General features: G+C 42.2%; 1 protein-coding gene across 1 annotated transcript; it reads left to right on the plus strand.

The window, feature by feature from the left end:
* The first annotated feature begins 210 nt into the window (after window positions 1-210).
* On the plus strand, window positions 211-19,946 carry LOC121570432 (heparan sulfate glucosamine 3-O-sulfotransferase 2-like). Its single transcript, XM_041881893.2, has 2 exons — window positions 211-1,306; window positions 18,713-19,946. Exons 1-2 carry the CDS (start codon window positions 771-773, stop codon window positions 19,329-19,331), a joined length of 1,155 nt encoding a protein of 384 aa, XP_041737827.2. The 5' UTR covers window positions 211-770; the 3' UTR covers window positions 19,332-19,946.
* Window positions 19,947-20,177: the final 231 nt, after the last annotated feature.

Genomic DNA, 20,177 nt, shown 5'->3' on the forward strand with positions numbered 1-20,177 from the left:
TGGGATATCCACATGGGCTATGTTTCACCTGCCAACATGTCCACATATAACTATATATGTTGTATGTCTCTGTAAAATAGGCTACCTGGAGTATTCCTTTAAAAAGTTAAACGCATGGAGAATATGATCATATGAATAGTGACGTCAGACGGCATCTTTATATATTTATCATCGGTCCCTGACTGCCGCAACGGCATTCTTGAGAACTTTGAGAAAGCAGCCAAACATGAGCTGAAAATCGCAGATCCCGTGAAGGCGAGGCTGAGGCTTCGCACTGATTAGAGTCAATGGCAGATTACACCGTGCCTTTTGGAAGAGATGCAGATTTTAGGATTTCGGCAGGTTTCCAAAGTCACTCATCATTATCCAACGGACGGCATATTTTACGCAGACCAACGGATTGAGGAAAACGATTCATGGGATTGAGGATAACGACTCCGTGGGGGTTTAAGTGTTTCGACAAAAGATTATGCAATTCGTTAATATTCCAGATGTAATCATCCTACCACTCAAACTATTTGAACTAATTTAGGCCGGATCATTCTACTTTTTCAAAGAAAATGGCTGAAATCTATTTATTCCAAAGTTATCCAACAGTTGTTTAGTTAGAAACGATGCGAATTGTGCACAGGTAATTTCTTGGAGGAACATTTACCTGGTTTTCTGTCGTATTGGGATGTTGGCAGAGGCAGAGTCGGGTTCCACAGGGAGACACCGCAATCCAGGAGCAGCATAGAAGAAAAACATGCAGTCCATTGACCCATGGAGACATGGCATATAGGTTTATCTCAAGCCGAATCGTGCCATCTTCAAATAGGTTGAGCAAACGATTTATTTTTATATTCACCATTTCATTGTCCTTCACATATTTATGCTACAGCATAATTTTTTGTTGTGGTACAATCATGCCAACCCAGAGTAATGAGGAAAAAAGGTGCCTCCATCACAAGAATGTAGGCAGCAAAAAACTTCTGCAAAAAGATTGCACCGCGGACAGGAGGACTGCTCTGGATGAGACTTTAAACGTGGCTCTCACTCACCAAGGATCAAGTCATGATCGCAACCAAAATAGAAATTCTGCCTTGCCCATCACTCACAAACAGAGTATTGCCTCATCCGAATATAATATTACTGTCGCACAGAAATATGGAAACAAAAAGTTACCTAACGCACTAATCGTCGGGGTGAAGAAGGGGGGCACCAGGGCGGTGCTGGAGTTCATTCGAATTCATCCAGATGTGCGCGCGCTTGGAACAGAGCCCCACTTTTTCGATAGAAACTATGACAGAGGATTGGACTGGTACAGGTACGAAGTGTCACGTTGATTTCAATACATAATAAACTAATTTGTCTGTTTATGATATATTTTCATGTTCAATATGTTCTTTTTTGAACAAGTGCATGCCCCCTACAAAGGAATGTGTCACAATAAAACAGTAGACTTATAACCTAATGTATGTAGGTCTGCCTATGAGATAATATACATTTATGTCATTTAGCAGACGCTCTTATCCAGAGCGATTTACAGGAGCAATTAGGGTTAAGTGCCTTGCTCAAGGGCACATCGACAGATTTTTCACCTAGTTGGCTCGGGGATTAGAACCAGCGACCTTTCGGTTACTGGCACTACGCTCTTAACCACTAAGCTACCTGCCGCACCTAGATATGCTTGGGTGTACTGTATCTGTAGCCATTTTATTATATCTCTGACATTATTAGTCAGCTCTAAAAGTGTGTACTGCCCATAACGTTTTTCATGATCATTAGGCTAATCATGTACCTTGTGGGATGGAATAAATGGGCAGTATATTCCATCCTCTCTACCTACCACTCTTGTTGAAATTGTTGATAATGATCACTTAGAGCTCCCTATAGATCCTTTTTCATAACACAATACAGTAGAGAACACTCATAGACACGCTGAGTATACCAAACATTAGGGACACCTTCCTAATATTGAGTTGCAGCCTCAGTTCATCGGGGCATTGACTCTACAAGGTGTCGAAAGCGTTCCGCAGGGATGCTGGCCCATGTTGACTCCAATGCTTCCCACAGTTGTGTCAAGTTGGCTGGATGTCCTTTGGGTGGTGGACCATTCTTGATACATACGGTAAAACTCAGCAGCGTTGCTGTTCTTGACACAAACCGGTGCAGGTGTTCTTAATGTTTTGTATACTCAGTGTAGATACACTACATGACCAAATTATGTGGATACCTGCTCGCCGAACATCTCATTCCAAAATCATGGGCATTAATATGGAGTTGGTCCCCCCTTTGTTGCTATAACAACCTCCACTCTTCTGGTAAGGCTTTCCACTAGATGTTGGAACATTGCTGCGGGGACTTGCTTCCATTCAGCCACAAGAGCATTAGTGAGGTTGGGCACTGATGTTGGTAAATTGGGCCTGGCTCGCAGTCGCCGTTCCAATTCATCCCAAAGGTGTTCAATGGGGTTGAGGTCAGGGCTCTTTGCAGGCCAGTCAGGTTCTTCCACACTGATCTCGACAAACCCTTTCTGTATGGACCTCGCTTTGTGCACAGGGGCATTGTCATGCTGAAACAGGAAAAGGCCTTCCTCAAACTGTTGCCACAAAGTTGGAAGCACAGAATCTTCTAGAATGCCATTGTATGCTGTAGCGTTAAGATTTCCCTTCACTGGAACTAAGGGGCCTAGCCCGAACCATGAAAAACAGCCCCAGACCATTATTCCTCCTCCACCACACTTTACATTTGGCACTATGCATTGGGGCAGGTAGTGTTCTCCTGGCATCTGCCAAACCCAGATTTGTCCGTCGGACTTACAGATGTTGAAGCATGATTCATCACTCCAGAGAACCCATTTCCACTGCTCCAGAGTCCAATGGCGGCGAGCTTTACACCACTCCAGCCGACGCTTGGCATTGCACATGGTGATCTTAGGCTTGTGTGTGGCTGCTCGGCCATGGAAACCCATTTCATGAAGCTCCCGACGAACAGTTCTTGTTCTGACATTGCTTCCAGAGGCAGTTTGGAACTCGGTTGTGAGGGCTGCAACCGAACACAGACCATTTTTACTCGCTACACGCTTCAGCACTCGGCGGTCCTATTCTGTGAGCTTGTGTGGCCTACCACTTCGCAGCTGAGCGGTTGTTGCTCCTAGACGTTTCCACTTCACAATAACAGCAGTTGACCGGGGCAGCGCTAGCAGGGCAGAAATTTCACAAACTGACTTGATGGAAAGGTGGCATCCTATAACGGTGCCACATTGAAAGTCACTGAGCCCTTCAGTAAGGCCATTCTACTGCCAATGTTTGTCTATGAAGATTGCATGGCTGTGTGCTCAATTTTATACACCTGTCAGCAATGGGTGTGGCTGAAATAGTCGAATCCACAAATTTTGAAGGGGTGTCCACATACTTTTGGATATATAGTGTAGTTTGTGAGATAATTTATCTAAAGCTTTGATTTCTCAAGGTGTACAAATATTTCAGAATACCAGAGAAAAAGAACCAATTGGAATTGTAAGCATTTCAAGTAAATCAAGCCCCAAATCCAGGATGAAGTTACTTTGGCTTGATACCCAGGATGAAATGCCACAGAATAGCTGCAGTGTCGAATTTCAGTAAGAAACCTGCAGATCAACAGTAATAGATATTTTCAGGGGCAGACTTTTAAAAAACCCTCTGCAGCAGAAACATGGATAATATTGATTAGTGACCTCGGATAAGGTAGGACTCCTCCTGCATTCCCTCTGAAGGGATGGTGCTCCAGTGTACAACGATGAGACGGGACATTGGGTCCAGCCTGGCGCTGTTTCTTACCAATGAGTCAGACCTTGGATAAGGAAGTCCATAGGAGAGTAATACCCTTTTCTCACTATTGTACCTACCCCAACTGTACTGTGCTGGCATGGATATTTTCCTTTCACAGGGTTTCTTTCCAGCATGGCCAGATCCAGTAAATCTCAGTTCAGCTTGGCTCAGTTGTGTGACTCTACCTGCCCTCATCCCTTGGCAGCCGTAAGGTCAGTGCTGAAGGTGGTACCTGCACACTTAAAAGCAGGCATTACACAGGTGTCACATTCTCCTCTCTGACAGAACATGGTGCCTATTGAGTGGAACCGAGCAGGGAACTCTCATGGGTCGCGTCTACACTTAGTTGAGAGAGAAAACTCACTGAAACAAAGAATATGCCATTAGAAAGTGTTCTGTGGGAGGTTCTGTCAGACAGGCCACTCCAGTGAAATCACCCAGCAGCTCTCCCTAAGCCCAGTTGGTTGTGGTGTGTGCTCACTGTCCCATCGCAGTGTGAAGCTATTTATACCTGCTGTGTTTAAGTCATTTGAGTCAGACTCACTCATGGGGAGCTGCTTAAATCAACAAGAGGGACTTTTATTCAGTTCAGGGCTGAGGACTCAGTATCACTCACGACTGAGGATATGACGTAGCGGTGCTTTTTCACACACCTAGTTCTGGGGGTTAAGAATAGTCCTATAATAAATAACGATAACTGTAATAATGCTAACATTAGACTAATAGAACAGCGGCAAGTTTGTGTGTAGTAGGCTCATGCCAATATATTAATTATTAATTACACACATAAACACTCACACTTACGCAAACACACACACATACACACACACACATATACACATACACACATACACACATACACACATACACACACCGTCACACACAGGCTCTATATTCATCAGTACTATTTGGGGACTGATTAATTAAAATGCCACAGAGGCCAGGACCTTGCAAACAGTGTCTCTAATCCCCTCTGAAAGCAATTTTAGTTTAGCCACTGACATCCTGCAATAAGAGCCACATAAATGCCGGCAGTAATGAGAAAGATAAATTGGCTGATTAACAGCAAAAGTTCCATACAAATCACCTTTAATAATGTGTTTTAGAGAGTCTTATTTTTCATTTGATTTCAGTCCAAGACATGACAGACACCATCCATTTAAATGCAATGAGTTTTTGCTGGAATGGTTCACCTCAGTCATGGTGACTGAAACTGTAGGCAGACTACTAGAACTAATATAACCTGGTCTCAGCTTTAAATAATATGATTGTCACCATCTTCATAATGAGGCACTGTGATAGACTTTGTCCTATATTTTTTATATAAGAGCCACTTGCACATTCCAACTATTTTCACCCCGCTGTAAGTGACAGACCTGTGCGACGACAGTGAAATGGTGCAGTGTTCATTACTTGATTTCCAGAATAGAACAAGACCCATTTGGCCTCATTTAGATTGCATGTGAGTGTCTCTCAATCCTTGTGACTATATAAGGGGCAGCTGAATTTGACATTATACTGCAACCAATTCCACAACACTTCGTGGACTCGTTTTTCAATTTCCAACAAATACGTGTCACTACACACCATCACTATCTTAAAAGGGCATCTCAGTTCTATTGATTTTACAGGAGTCAGAGGCACATCAAGTAGATTCCCTGAGAAGTGTTCAAATTGTGCAAGAGGCCTTTTAGAATTTGCTTCAGCCAAGAGTATTCTCCAGGTCCACCATTAATTGGCTCAGGGAGGTTACTGAGCCCCGGAACTCAAGCGTCAGAAAGGTTGACGAGGACAGAAAGTTGGCTGCTGCTCATTTAACAGAGGGAACTACACATTCCACTGGTCCAGGAATCTCTCTCCACTAGTAATGAGGAGTCTTAATCCTGAAATAGCTCAGAAACATGTAGCAGTTAACATTAATTACAAAAACAACTCCTCTCGGGAATATCCCCCAGAGACACCATGGCACAGTGAGGTTTTGATATTAGGATTTTGTACTGAATAAGTCATTAGCTGGAGTTGCCAGCAGCAAGAGCCAGAGGTAGTGGTACTGTGAGTTTCCTACTCAAAGAGACAGGGATAGGGCCGTTACCAACTGTAGGCATCCCAGCTGTACATATCATTTAGAGCTGTTGAGAATGGTAGGCCACCCTGGAGGCAAGGCCACACAATGACATTATTCTGAGAGAGGGCCTCTAACATGGCCGATACCATGCCTAGCCATGTATAATGTGATTATATAAATGTGTAGTTTAGACTGTAGTAAATTGAGTTTGAGTAAATGGGGATATGCACAACTCTGTTCGAACTGTTTTGCCTGGAATTTAGTCTAGTTAGTGCAATACAGAAGGCGAGGTCAGTACAGATGCATCAAAGCTGGGACCGAGAGAATGAAAAACAGCTTCTATCTCAAGGCCATCAGACTGTTAAATAGCCATCACTAGCACATTAGAGGCTGCTGCTGCCTATTGAAATCACTGGCCACTTTAAGAAATGGAACACTAGTCTCTTTAATAATGTTTACATATCTTGCACTACTCACTACTTGCAATATTCCAATATTTCCTATCACTAGCAAATGCCAGGTGTCTTTGGAACCATTTGCATTTCAACCACAGACTGAATGAATCTTTGCAGTGTCTCATTATGCGTTGGTAATGTTTTCATTATTCCCTGCAGTTCAGCAGAAAGCCTTTTGCAAAGACAGACAGGGGGAAATGTGACAGGAGGAAACAAGTTTAAACTGAACAGGATGTGAGGACATGCTGACATGCACTGAAATAGTTTTGTTTACACCGTTTTCCATAGAAATTGGCAGCTGAGCTGCAGTTAATTAATCTGAAACATTTACACAATTAACTGAAATGCTCATCTGAGGATGTGCAGCTTGCCAGCCATGGATTTCGGGGTCTTCCTGAGAGTGTCTTCATTTTGGGATAGTTGGACACTTTCCCACATCAGAGTCAGACACAGTAACAGCATTTGGCTCGCCTTAATTCAACGCTTTATCGCTTCAGGAGAGCAATTGTCTCTCAACATCCTCAGTGGATTAGAATATTCCAATGTGCTGTCATTTCTGTGAAACATAGTGCACAGCCAACATGACTAAATCAGACATCATTGAGGTCAGACTCAGGCAGTATAACACTTACGTGTATTTTATTCTGATTGTGAAATATTTGTTTCGCAAACAGACAAACAGGACAGTCCTTATGTCAAAACATAGTTTCCTCTGGAAAAGATTGAAAAGGTGTGTGTCCACAGCAGATCAGAGCTTTGTTTCAAATTGAATAAGACTTGCTGCTGGTTGTCTTGGCAGTTGACTCTAACTGATTTCTTGGTCTAGTTAACTACCCAACTGACCTGGCTTGCTGTCAGTATTGCTGTCTGGGACGTCGCTCGTTAACTCTCAATTGACTTTCATTGAGACCAGCTTCTGTCGCTGCTGACTGGTGATTAACACTTGGACGTCATCCCAGCAGAAATCTGAGTGAGTGAAATATGAATAAGATAATATTTTCCAGTGGAGACAGAATAAAGCTATTTCCTTCTTACCAGGCGAGGGGAGTGGATTGCAGTTGGTGATGAGGTTGTGTAATGACTCTGGCTTTATTACAGCTGTGCATTAGAACACATGAAGCTGTGGAATTGCAATCTGTGTTGTTCGCAACCGTAACATGGTCTGTACACGTTAACCCTCCTTGTGTCATTGAAGATATGACGTAGCCATACCTTGAACATAGACACATACTGAAGTTTGTAGCAATACTGTATAATGATTTCAAAGCTTTTTCACATAGCGGTATTACCTGTCCCTGAATCCTATAACCTTAGATAGAGTATTCACTGTATAGTTGTGAAATGCAATACAAATTGCAAGGTGAAAGGCTTCAGGATGAAAGCAATGGATGAAAGTGTGACTGTCTATGTGAATGTGAATATGATTCAGGCCCCGGTAATAGCGGTATGTGAAAAATCCACATACAATACTGTATAACACTACAATTCAACATGCTCTTAGCATCCACCAAGAAAGCAATATAGACATGCTCTAAATCCCAGGCATTTCCCTGCACTGATCGCACTTCATCTTACGTTCTACAGATCATGTGAAAGTGACCATGATGAGACATGAGACCTATGTCATAATTGAATCAGGGTCTTTTCCAAAATAACCCCCGCTCGAGCCGAGGCCGTCCCAACACCACAGATAATGGACACGTTGAAGTCACCATGCTCCCTGTACCTGGTTAGAAGACAGTAACTCACAAGTGGTGTATTGTTTAATAGGCAGGGTTCATTATTAGTCTGTGTGATGACAGACACGTTCTGCTCTGGCGGAGATAGGGGCCACTCTCTAAATCTCTCCGTCTGTCTGTCTGTCTGTTGCAGGGACTCTGTCTGCTTGTCATGATTGATGGTTTCCAATTTAAATCCCAATCAGATCAGGCCTGGCCCTCGCATTACTGTCCAATCCTCCGACTCATCATAAAGCTGGGTAATTAGTACAATGAGGCCTAGATTAATTCTGTTGAAAACAGTGTCACCACCACATCCTTTCTACTGACAGTGGATGATAGCTTGAACGTGGAGGATGTGAATACATTTGTACATTTTAGTAATTTAGCAGACGCTCTTATCCAGAGCAACTTACAGTTAGTGAGTGCATACATTGTTCATACTGGCCCCCCGTGGGAATCTAACCCACAACCCTGGCGTTGCAAGCGCCATGCTCTACCAACTGAGCTACAGGAGGCCTACAATATCTGAAGAAGGCAAACAATATCCACAAAGCAGTGGAGGCTGCTGAGGGGAGGACGGCTCATAATAATGTCTGGAACAGAGCAAATGGAATGGCATCAAACGATGTTTGATGTATTTGATACCGTTCCACTGATTCCGCTCCAGCCATTACCACGAGCCCATCCTCCCCAAGTAAAGGTGCCACCAACCTCCTGTGCCACAAAGGTTTAAGATTAAACATTCTTCCACATCAAAAGACCTGCTAATGACCATACCAAAGTTAGAGTTGAAGTCGTTAACTTTACATACACCTTAGCCAAATACATTTAAACTCAGTTTTTCACAATTCCTGACGTTTATTCCTAGTAAAAATTCCCTGTCTTAGGTCAGTTAGGATCACCACTTTATTTTAAGAATATGACATGTCAGAATAATAGTAAAAATAATGATTTATTTCAGCTTTTATTTCTTTCATCACATTCCCAGTGGGTCAGAAGTTTGCATACACTCAATTAGTATTTGGTAGCATTGCCTTTAAATTGTTTAACTTGGGTCAAATGGTTCGGGTAGCTTTCCACAAGCTTCCCACAATAAGTTGGGTGAATTTTGGCCCATTCCTCCTGACAGAGCTGGTGTAAATGAGTCAGGTTTGTACAGTGAGGGAAAAAAGTATTTGATCCCCTGCTGATTTTGTATGTTTGTCCACTGACAAAGAAATGATCAGTCTATAATTTTAATGGTAGGTTTATTTGAACAGTGAGAGACAGAATAACAACAAAAAAATCCAGAAAAACACATTGTCAAAAATGTTATAAATTGATTTGCATTTTAATGAGGGAAATAAGTATTTGACCCCCTCTCAATCATAAAGACTTCTGGCTCCCAGGTGTCTTTTATACAGGTAAAGAGCTGAGATTAGGAGCACACTCTTAAAGTGCTCCTAATCTCAGCTTGTTACCTGTATAAAAGACACCTGTCCACAGAAGCAATCAATCAATCAGATTCCAAACTCTCCACCATGGCCAAGACCAAAAAGCTCTCCAAGGATGTCAGGGACAAGATTGTAGACCTACACAAGGCTGGAATGGGCTACAAGACCATCGCCAAGCAGCTTGGTGAGAAGGTGACAACAGTTGGTGCGATTATTCGCAAATGGAAGAAACACAAAATAACTGTCAATCTCCCTCGGCCTGGGGCTCCATGCAAGATCTCACCTCGTGGAGTTGCAATGATCATGAGAACGATGAGGAATCAGCCCAGAACTACACGGGAGAATGATCTCAAGGCAGCTGGGACCATAGTCACCAAGAAAACAATTGGTAACACACTACGCCGTGAAGGACTGAAATCCTGCAGCGCCCTCAAGGTCCCCCTGCTCAAGAAAGCACATATACAGGGCAGTCTGAAGTTTGCCAATGAACATCTGAATGATTCAGAGGAGAACTAGGTGAAAGTGTTGTGGTCAGATGAGACCAAAATCGAGCTCTTTGGCATCAACTTAACTCGCCGTGTTTGGAGGAGGAGGAATGCTGCCTATGACCCCAAGAACACCATCCCCACCGTCAAATATGGAGGTGGAAACATTATGCTTTGGGGGTGTTTTTCTGCTAAGGGGACAGGACAACTTCACCGCATCCAGCCATGTACTGTCAAATCTTGGGTGAGAACCTCCTTCCCTCAGCCAGGGCATTGAAAATGGGTCGTGGATGGGTATTCCAGCATGACAATGACCCAAAACACACAGCCAAGGCAACAAAGGAGTGGCTCAAGAAAAAGCACATTAAGGTCCTGGAGTGGCCTATCCAGTCTCCAGACCTTAATCCCATAGAAAATATGTGGAGGGAGCTGAAGGTTCGAGTTACCAAACGTCAGGCTCGAAACCTTAATGACTTGGAGAAGATCTGCAAAGAGGAGTGGGACAGAATCCCTCCTGAGATGTGTGCAAACCTGGTGGCCAACTACAAGAAACGTCTGACCTCTGTGGTTGCCAACAAGGGTTTTGCCACCAAGTACTAAGTAATGTTTTGCAGAGGGGTCAAATACTTATTTCCCTCATTAAAATGCAAATCAATTTATAAAATTTTTGACATAAGTTTTTCTGGATTTTGTTGTTGTTATTCTGTCTCTCACTGTTCAAATAAACCTACCATTAAAATGATAGACTGATCATGTCTTTGTCAGTGGGCAAACGTACAAAATCAGTAGGGGATCAAATACTTTTCCCTCACTGTAGGCCTCCTTGCTCGCACACACTTTTTCAGTTCTGCCCACACATTTTCTATAGGATTGAGGTCAGGGCTTTGTGATGGCCACTCCAATACCTTGACTTTGTTGTCCTTAAGCCATTCTGCCACAACTTTGGAAGTATGCTTGGGGTCATTGTCCATTTGGAAGACCCATTTGCGACCAAGCTTTAACTTCCTGACTGATGTCTTGAGATGTTGCTTCTATATATCCACCTAATTTTCCTTCCTCATGATGCCATCTATTTTGTGAAGTGTACCAGTTACTCCTGCAGCAAAGCACCCCCAAAGCATGATGCTGCCACACCCGTGCTTCACGGTTGGGATGGTGTTCTTCGGCTTGCAAGCGACCCCATTTTTCCTCCAAACATAACGATGATCATTATGGCCAAACAGTTCTATTTTTGTTTCATCAGACCAGAGGACATTTCTCCAAAAACGATATTTGTCCCCATGTGCAGTTGCAAACCATAGTCTGGCTTTTTTATGGCGGTTTTGGAGCAGTGGCTTCTTCCTTGCTGAGCGGCCTTTCAGGTTATGTCGATATAGGACTCGTTTTACTGTGGATATAGATACTTTTGTACCTGTTTCCTCCAGCATCTTCACAAGGTCCTTTGCTGTTGTTCTGGGATTGATTTGCACTTTTCGCACCAAAGTACGTTCATCTCTAGGAGACAGAACGCGTCTCCTTCCTGAGCGGTATGACGGCTGCGTGGTCCCATGGTGTTTATACTTGCGTACTATTGTTTGTACAGATGAACGTGGTACCTTCAGGTGTTTGTAGATTGAACCAGACTTGTGGAGGTCTACACATTTTTTTCTGAGGTCTTGGCTGATTTCTTTTGATTTTTCCATGTTGTCAAGCAAAGAGGCACTGAGTTTGAAGGTAGGCCTTGAAATACATCCACAGGTACACCTCCAATTGACTCAAATGATGTCAATTAGCCTATCAGAAGCTTCTAAAGCCATGACATCATTTTCTGGAATTTTCCAAGCTGTTTAAAGACACAGTCAACTTAGTGTATGTAAACTTCTGACACACTGGAATTGTGATACAGTGAATTATAAGTGAAATAATCTGTCTGTAAACAATTGTTGGAAAAATTACTTGTGTCATGCACAAAGTAGATGTCCTAACCGACTTGCCAAAACTATAGATTGTTAACAAGAAATTTGTGGAGTGGTTGAAAAATAAGTTTAAATGACTCCAACATAAGTGTATGTAAACTTCCGACTTCAACTGTATGTATACGGACTACTGTGGTTCACAAGCAAATATTTACTGAGGACTCTTATAATGCACTCAATTCCCTCTTGATTTGAAACATCAATGAAGTTACACTGGCGAGGTCTGGGTTAATTGATTGTACTGAAGGAGATGATCCAAAGCTGACCTTTACCTGGAGCTATGGTCTGCATGCCTGATATAGCTGGTGCCTGTGTGTCTGTACAATGTTGACTAGTTCAGTGGACCCAAGTTAGCAGCCAGGGAACTTGGCATGTCCTTTGGCACTTTTAATGTTATAGTATGCCAGACATGGTTTTTAGGTGTTGGTCTCAGCACATCTGTCAGGGGTGGTATTAAATACACACATTTGTTTTTACCAGTGAGGGGAAAATTGCTATCTCTTTGCAATCTTGTGAGCAATGGGCACATTTACAATGTTGGGATAGATCCTCCACAACTTGGTTCATTTTAATAGAGTGATTAAAATGTCACAGCCTGTAATCCATCCTGACTCCTCTCAGAGTTTCACCAATAACCTGAACAGGAGACGGCTGTAAATTACTCCAGTAAATTTAGTTTCAGCTCACAGGATCTGGATGATGATCAGAGCAGGGAGCCCATCCATCTCTCTACAACTTTGATTCATGACACAAAATGCCAGTTACTGCCAGCTTTATAAATATGTGCGTGTGTGGGTGTACTGCATGTGTCAAAATGTGTGCAATTGCAGTACATCCAATGGCAGTACAGTTCCACATTGTGTGTATACCGTCCAACTATATTCTACCTCATTATTAATATTTTACTAACGGTTCATTCTCCAGAGTTATCTGATATGATTTACAATATATAATCTACCAGCATTCTCAACTGTAAATTAGTCCCAGAGCTCCACACAGCTCGTCGGTATTGAGAGCTGGAGTGATCATGGTGACCCTATCCTTTTGAGAGTAGGCCTATCGAGCGACAATGAAGGCTTTTAGAAAGCTACACTTCTGAAGGTGCTCACTGTTCTCTTCAAGCGCCATAGGGTGTCAGGACAGAATACACTGCTGCTAAATGGCTTACAACATGTCAGAGTCACCTTGGCATATCACAATTACAGCAAGAGCCTCCTGTCCTCTCTGATGCTACAAGCACGTCCATTGAAAAAGACAAGGCATCCAAATACAGGGAGGCCAATGCAAATAATGTTAGTGGAGGTTTTAGGTGTGATATCAGACCTTCGCATGGTGCCATTTCTAATTTCACACTGTGGTGGCTGTGTTTCCAGGAATGCAGTCAGTATGCTCATATGAGTAACTGTCCTTTTCCCCGGTTTGGGTATTTACATAAGAGGAAAATGGAAGATGGCACTTTAATTAAATATTTATTAAATATTTATTGATGAGAAGCAGGTTTATATATATATATATTATAGTCAATGGAATGTTTTGGAATCATGTGGATGGGTTTTAATTTATAATATTCAATTTCTGTAAAACAAATGTTAGTTCAATAAAAAACTACAGAGAACAGCAGGTGGACAATTTATTTTATTAATGTCATTTATTGTAATGATTGCATAATTTTCTCTGATTAGATCTGAGAGGGTAACTTCATTTCTCAAATACATCACATGGATTAACCCTCCCGTTGTCCTAGGGTCAAAATGACCCGCCACTGTGTTGAACCAACTTTATTTAATTTTTATATTTTTGGGATCATTTGTGAGAATGAGGCAGTGAGACTTTAAAGAAAGTATCACTGCCTCCTTCTCACAAATGATCCAAAAAATATAAAAATTAAATAAAGTTGGTTCAACACAGTGGTGGGTCATTTTGACCCTAGGACAACGGGAGGGTTAAATCCATGCTGAAATTAGAATGTATGCACAACGTGTAGGCCTACATTATGAAAGTTCAGATCATGTTAATGCAAATTCCACCAATTTAATTAGAATTATATTAATAAAACACAGTGATAAAGCTGTCTCTGACTAGTTGTTAATACTAAATGATAAGGAGAAGGGGGAAATCATCTAAAGAGCAAATGTACATGCATATCTCATCACTCCAATCATGAACAAGTACATTTAAATTCAAGCTAGGTTTCTGTTCAACCAAACCCGGGTATCAGCACACCCAGTAGATAATGTGAAACATTAACTTGTGCTCCCAAAATGCACATTTTCATCTTTAGGCAGTGGATCATTGTTGTCTTGTGCTTGAAAAATGGATTATGTAATTGGTTATGTGAAGTAAAAGCATCCTATTAATGATATGTTCCATTATGGCTTTCTCTATGGAAAGCTGCAAAAAACCTTTTTGTGTCCTGGTCTCATCTGAAACCTTGGTGGATTAAATAAAGTTATAGGAGGTGATGGATTTTCTTTAATTCCTAATCGACAAGAAATGCACCTCTTTGTGGCAGTTGGGAAATGCTACAAAGTACGGATGCAAAGTACAGTACCAACACTCCTTCTCATCAGCAAAAAACTGACAATTTCAGATCTTGTTCACACTGCGTTCAGCTCCTGCACCAGGCAACAGTGGAAGTGTTAGACTGTTAGTAACACCATCCTGGGTGTTGGTTGTGTGGATTTTTTAAAAAGGTTTATGTAATATGCCTAATTGCAGCTATTTCTTTTAACAGTGTTGGGGAGAATTGTCAAACCCAAAAAAGGGTAGTATTTGAAAGTGTATAACCCAACAGTGTTGGAATGTTTGTAGCTTTCTCCATGAGATTATATAGATTCCTAAAATTCCATCAACTCAATAATACATGTATGATGATGGAAAGGAAAGGGAAAGGGGGATACCTAGTCAGTTGTACAACTGAATGCATTCAACCGAAATGTGTCTTCCACATTTAACCCAAGCCCTCTGAATCAGAGAGGTGTGGCGGGCTGCATTAATCGACAGCACCATCATCGGTGCCCGGGGAACAGTGGGTTAACTGCCTTGCTCAGGGGCAGAACAACAGATTTTTACCTTGTCAGCTCGGGGATTCGATCCAGCAGAAATGTGAAGAAAGAGGAAGTATATACTATACTATAGGTAAATGTTGATGACGTAACTAAATTGGGACTCCAACACTATAGTAGCATGTTTTTAGCATTCGGTAAAGCTGTTTTCTGGGGAAGGTGCTACTGCTGTTCTGTTCCTTCCATCCCATGGAAGATTAGTAATTGCCTGTGGCACTAAACTGGTAAGGCTAACTGAGACACCCAGCAGAACAGCACAGGATTCATAAATCAAGCTAAACTGATCAATATTTCTTACACTGTAAAGGTACACTACATCTCATTCCAAAATCATGGCCATTAATATGGAGTTGGTCCCCCCCTTTGCTGCTGTAACAGCCTGCACTCCTCTGGGAAGGCTTTCCACTAGATGTTGGAACATTCCATTCAGCCACAAGAGCATTAGTGAGGTCGTGCATTGATGTTGGGCGATAAGGCCTGGCTCGCAGTCGGCGTTCCAATTCATCCCAAAGGTGTTCAATGGGGTTGAGGTCAGGGCTCTGAGCAGGCCAGTCAAGTTCTTCCACAAAGATCTCGACAAACCATTTCTGTATTGTCATGCTGAAACGGGCTCCTGAGTGGCGCAGTGGTCTAAGGCACTGCATCGCAGTGCTAACTGTGCCACTAGAGATCCTGGTTCAAATCCAGGCTCTGTCGCAGCCGGCCGCGACCGGGAGACTCATGGGCGGCGCACAATTGGCCCAGCGTCGTCCAGGGTAGGGGAGGGAATGGCCGGCAGGGATGTAGCTCAGTTGATAGAGCATGGCGTTTGCAACGCCAGGGTTGTGGGTTCGATTCCCACGGGGGGCCAGTATAAAAAAAAAAAATATTCACTAACTGTAAGTCGCTCTGGATAAGAGTGTCTGCTAAATGACTAAAATGTAAATGTAAATGAAACAGGAAAGGGCCTTCCCCAAGCTGTTGCCACAAAGTTGGAAGCACAGAATCATCTAGAATGTAATTGTATGCTGTAGCATTACAATTTCCCTTCACTGTAACTAAGGGGCCTAGCCAGAACCATGAAAATCAGCCCCAGACCATTATTCCTCCTGCATCAAACTTTACAGTTGGCTCTACGCATTGGGGCAGGTAGTGTTCTCCTGGCACCCGCCAAACCCAGATTCGTCCGTTGGACTGCCAGATGGTGAAACGTGATTCATCACTCCAGAGAATGCGTTTCCATTGCTCCAGAGTCCAATTGAGGTGAGCTTTTCACCACTCCAGCCGACGCGTGGCATTGCACATGGTGATCTTAGGCTTGTGTGCGGCTGCTCGGCCATGGAAACCCATTTCATGAAGCTCCTGACAAACAGTTATTGTATTGACATTGCTTCCAGAGGTAGTTTGGAACGCGGTAGTGAGTATTGCAACCGAGGACAGTCTATTTTTACACGCTACGCTCTTCAGCACTGGCAGTCCTGTTCTGTGAGCTTGTGTGGCCTACCACTTCGCGGCTGAGCCGTTGTTGCTCCTAGACCTTTCCACTTCACAATAACAGCACTTACAGTTGACAGGGGCAGTTCTAGCAGGGCAGAAATTTGACGAACTGACTTGTTGGAAAGGTGGCATCCTATGACGTTGCCACGTTGAAAGTCACTGAGCTCTTCAGTAAGGCCATTCTACTGCCAATTATTGTCTATGGAGATTGCATGGCTGTGTGCTAGAGTTTATACACCTGTCAGCAACGGGTGTGGCTGAAATAGCAGAATCCACAAATTTGATGGGGTGTCCACATACTTTTGTATGTATAGTGTAACTTATGGCCACTCTTACCTCAGTAAAGGCCATTTAGAGCACACAACTCATCCTGTAAAGGTTGCTTTCTGAACCTTGGCTTCTTAGCAATATTGAAGATGCTTAAAGGTTCAGTGCAGCCGTTTTTATCTCAATATAAAATCATTTCTGGGTAACAATTAAGTAACTTACTGTGAATGTTTTATATATATATATATATTTATATTTACATTTACATTTACATATTCTTAGCAAAGAGCAATTTCTCAAGTAACAATTTTGCTAGGACTCTCTGGGAGTGTTCTGAGTGGGGAGGGGAAAGCTGAAAACTAGCTGTTATTGGAACGCTCTTTCTTATTGGTCTATTAACTAATTTATAGACTGGTGATGTCACCAGAAAGGACACAACTTCATCCCACCAAAACAGGCTGAAATTTCAGGCATTCTTTTCAAACAGCTCTTACACTAAAAGGCAATTATCATAATATTCACAATTTCACAGTATTATTCCAACCTCATAGTGTGGAAATACATATAAAACACAGGAAAATCACGTTTTTGACTGCACTGGGCCTTTAAGTGCAATGTTTAATCTGTAGCAACTTGCTTGCAAACCACACATTTCAGTATCCAGCAGAGTGTTTCTTCATCTCAGAAATTGAAGTACTGTTTGAGCTGATGATTAATGTAGACGCCATTTTTGTGTAACTGTAACTATTAACCTCTTGTGTTTGTTTTATTTGGTATGTAGCTAAAGCCCCTACTATCTTTCTTATGAGAATAAATATATTTTGTTCATACAAATGTTGTTATGCTCTATTTTAAGAAGTGATGCTGTGCTTTCTGATGTTAAGCCTACAAATTGAAGTTATGGAGAAACACTCTATCCTAGGTCTACCCTTACAGCAAAAGCTTCTTGTACTGGGAAACTGAACTGACCCTGGTTTCCCGCATTGGTTCGTTTTTATGACGCATCGTTGCATCGTTAATACAGAGTGTTTCATATGACACCAGTGTTTCATTTGCCCCCATATTAAAGAAACACACCATCAGTCACAGACATAAAGTTACTATTTTATTGACCGTATCAGTTTTAGTGCAAGAATGGTTTTGGGAGAAACTGCTCAATGCACTTTAGGTGGGATCTATCCATGTTAATGTTAAAATGTTTCTGGGAAACAAGGCCCTGACCTGGAGGGAAGAAGCATTTTACTGGATCTAGAGCTTGTATTATGCATACACTATGGGAAAGCCCAGTAGCCTAGAGGTTAGAGAGGTGGACCAGAAGCATGTTGGGAAAGGCAGAAGACACATTTCTGTTCTAACCAATGGACAATAATGTTGTATTCAAATGTAGGTTGTAATTGTATCTTAGAACTATTCAACAAGGACCAATAATGTGGTTGATGATCTGATGCAAGTTTTAGCCAACCAAACTTTTGCATAACCCAGGTTTTAAACAGGAATGATGTATTTCTTAACTCCCATTGCTCAAATCATGAAAGGAAATTCCCAGAACAATGCCAGTCTCTACATTTTCTTGCAAAATATCAGCACACTAGTCTTTACTTTGCTATGTATAGTTTCCGTAGATATGAGAAGAACTTTACAAACATTTGAAGATGCATTTCCCCAGAAACTTTGACCTATTTAGTGTGACCCAAATTTTCCGAAGTATCTTTTTCTGTTGGATGTCCTTAATGCAGGTGATTGTGATTTATGAACACCAGTCTAAAATGTGATTGGATGATTTCCCTCCAGCCCTCAGCATCACTGTCACCCTGGAGATAGGGAACAGGAGTAGTTTTCATGAAACCTTTTCAGCTATCGAAGTGGATAACGATTTCTGCAAGTCAATTAAATTGCTTTACAATTCTATCCCCATCTAGAGTACTAATACAATGGATTCCTGGCATAAAAAAAACAGTTTTAAACTGACGTTTTTCTCTTTTTGTCTTTCTCTATGTAGAGGACTAATGCCACGGACTCTAGACAGCCAAATCACCTTGGAGAAAACCCCTAGCTACTTTGTGACACGAGAGGCTCCCAGACGTATCGCCAGTATGTCCCCCAACACCAAGCTGATTGTGGTGGTGCGTAACCCAGTCACCAGGGCCATCTCAGACTACACACAGACTCTGTCCAAGAAGCCAGACATCCCCACCTTCGAGGAGCTGGCCTTCCAGAACCGGAGCCAAGGTCTGGTAGACACCTCATGGAACGCTATCCGTATAGGGATGTACATCCTCCACCTAGAATACTGGCTGCAGTACTTTCGCCTCTCCCAGATCCACTTTGTGAGTGGCGAGCGGCTGATCACGGACCCGGCGGGGGAGCTGGGCCGCGTCCAGGACTTCTTGGGTCTCAAACGCATCATCACAGACAAGCACTTCTACTTCAACCGAACCAAAGGCTTCCCTTGCCTGAAGAAGCCAGAGAGCAGCAGCCAGCCACGCTGCCTGGGCAAGTCAAAGGGTAGAACTCATGTGCAGATAGACCGGGAAGTCATCGAGCAGCTCCGGGACTTTTATAGGCCTTTTAATATCAAATTCTATGAGATGGTGGGACAAGACTTTAGGTGGGATTGAGAATCTGATTTTTTTTAAAGAGCAGGTGATATATGCTTATTGAAATGGATACCTCAGTGGAGTCATTCGATTGAGGACACCTTAAAGTAAATCCAATTGCTCTTCATGTTTGAAAATACAGTGCGAGTTTAACAAGGCGTGTGTAATCTGCATCTACCTTCAAAACCTTTGATATAACTTCCTAGTTCCTACTTTAACATCATGCCGGTTTTGTTAACCAAATAAAATAGAAATATATGCTGCCATGCCATTTAATCTCACAATTAGTATTTGTCATACACTAAATTGTGTTTCTTCACAAAGTCCTATTTCTTTTACAACAATGTACCATGTCAATTGTTCCAACTCAATGGACAACAATAAAGAGTATATAGTGACAGCTGAGATTTGTTGTAACATGTCTATACTATGCTACGGTATGATCACAGCCCTGACAAAGCTATAGTATGTGAACTTGGCATAAAATGTGTATCATAAAGGCATTCTTGCAAATTAAGACAATAATGAATGTAAAAACTGTTAATGGAATGTCCTCATGCATATTATCGTATCAAATCATGGGCATTATGATGATAATTGGAAGCATCTGTCTTTTCAGCATCACACAGAGAAGAGGTGGAGTGTGATGAAAAGACATAGAGGAAGATGTGGAGTTGAACTACATAGCAAAGTGAGCTCTTCATCCAAGGCAGCAAGAAGAAAAACAGCAGATGTTTGTACTCTGCCTTTTGAGAAATGAGGAATGGCTTGATTAAAGAAGCTAAACTAAAAAGAGCCCAAACAAGCGAATGCTCATTTGTCATAAATTAATGATTCAGATTGAATAATGTAAGTTGAGAACTGTAG

This window comes from Coregonus clupeaformis, chromosome 7, assembly GCF_020615455.1.
Source record: "Coregonus clupeaformis isolate EN_2021a chromosome 7, ASM2061545v1, whole genome shotgun sequence".
Lineage (NCBI taxonomy): Eukaryota > Metazoa > Chordata > Actinopteri > Salmoniformes > Salmonidae > Coregonus > Coregonus clupeaformis.

Bases quoted from the DNA above. Each gene is read 5' to 3' on its own strand.
- LOC121570432 (XM_041881893.2), top strand. From the start codon at position 771: ATGGCATATAGGTTTATCTCAAGCCGAATCGTGCCATCTTCAAATAGG. The intron at 1,307-18,712 runs GTACGAAGTGTC...TTCTCTATGTAG, and splicing joins AGAGGATTGGACTGGTACAG to AGGACTAATGCCACGGACTC.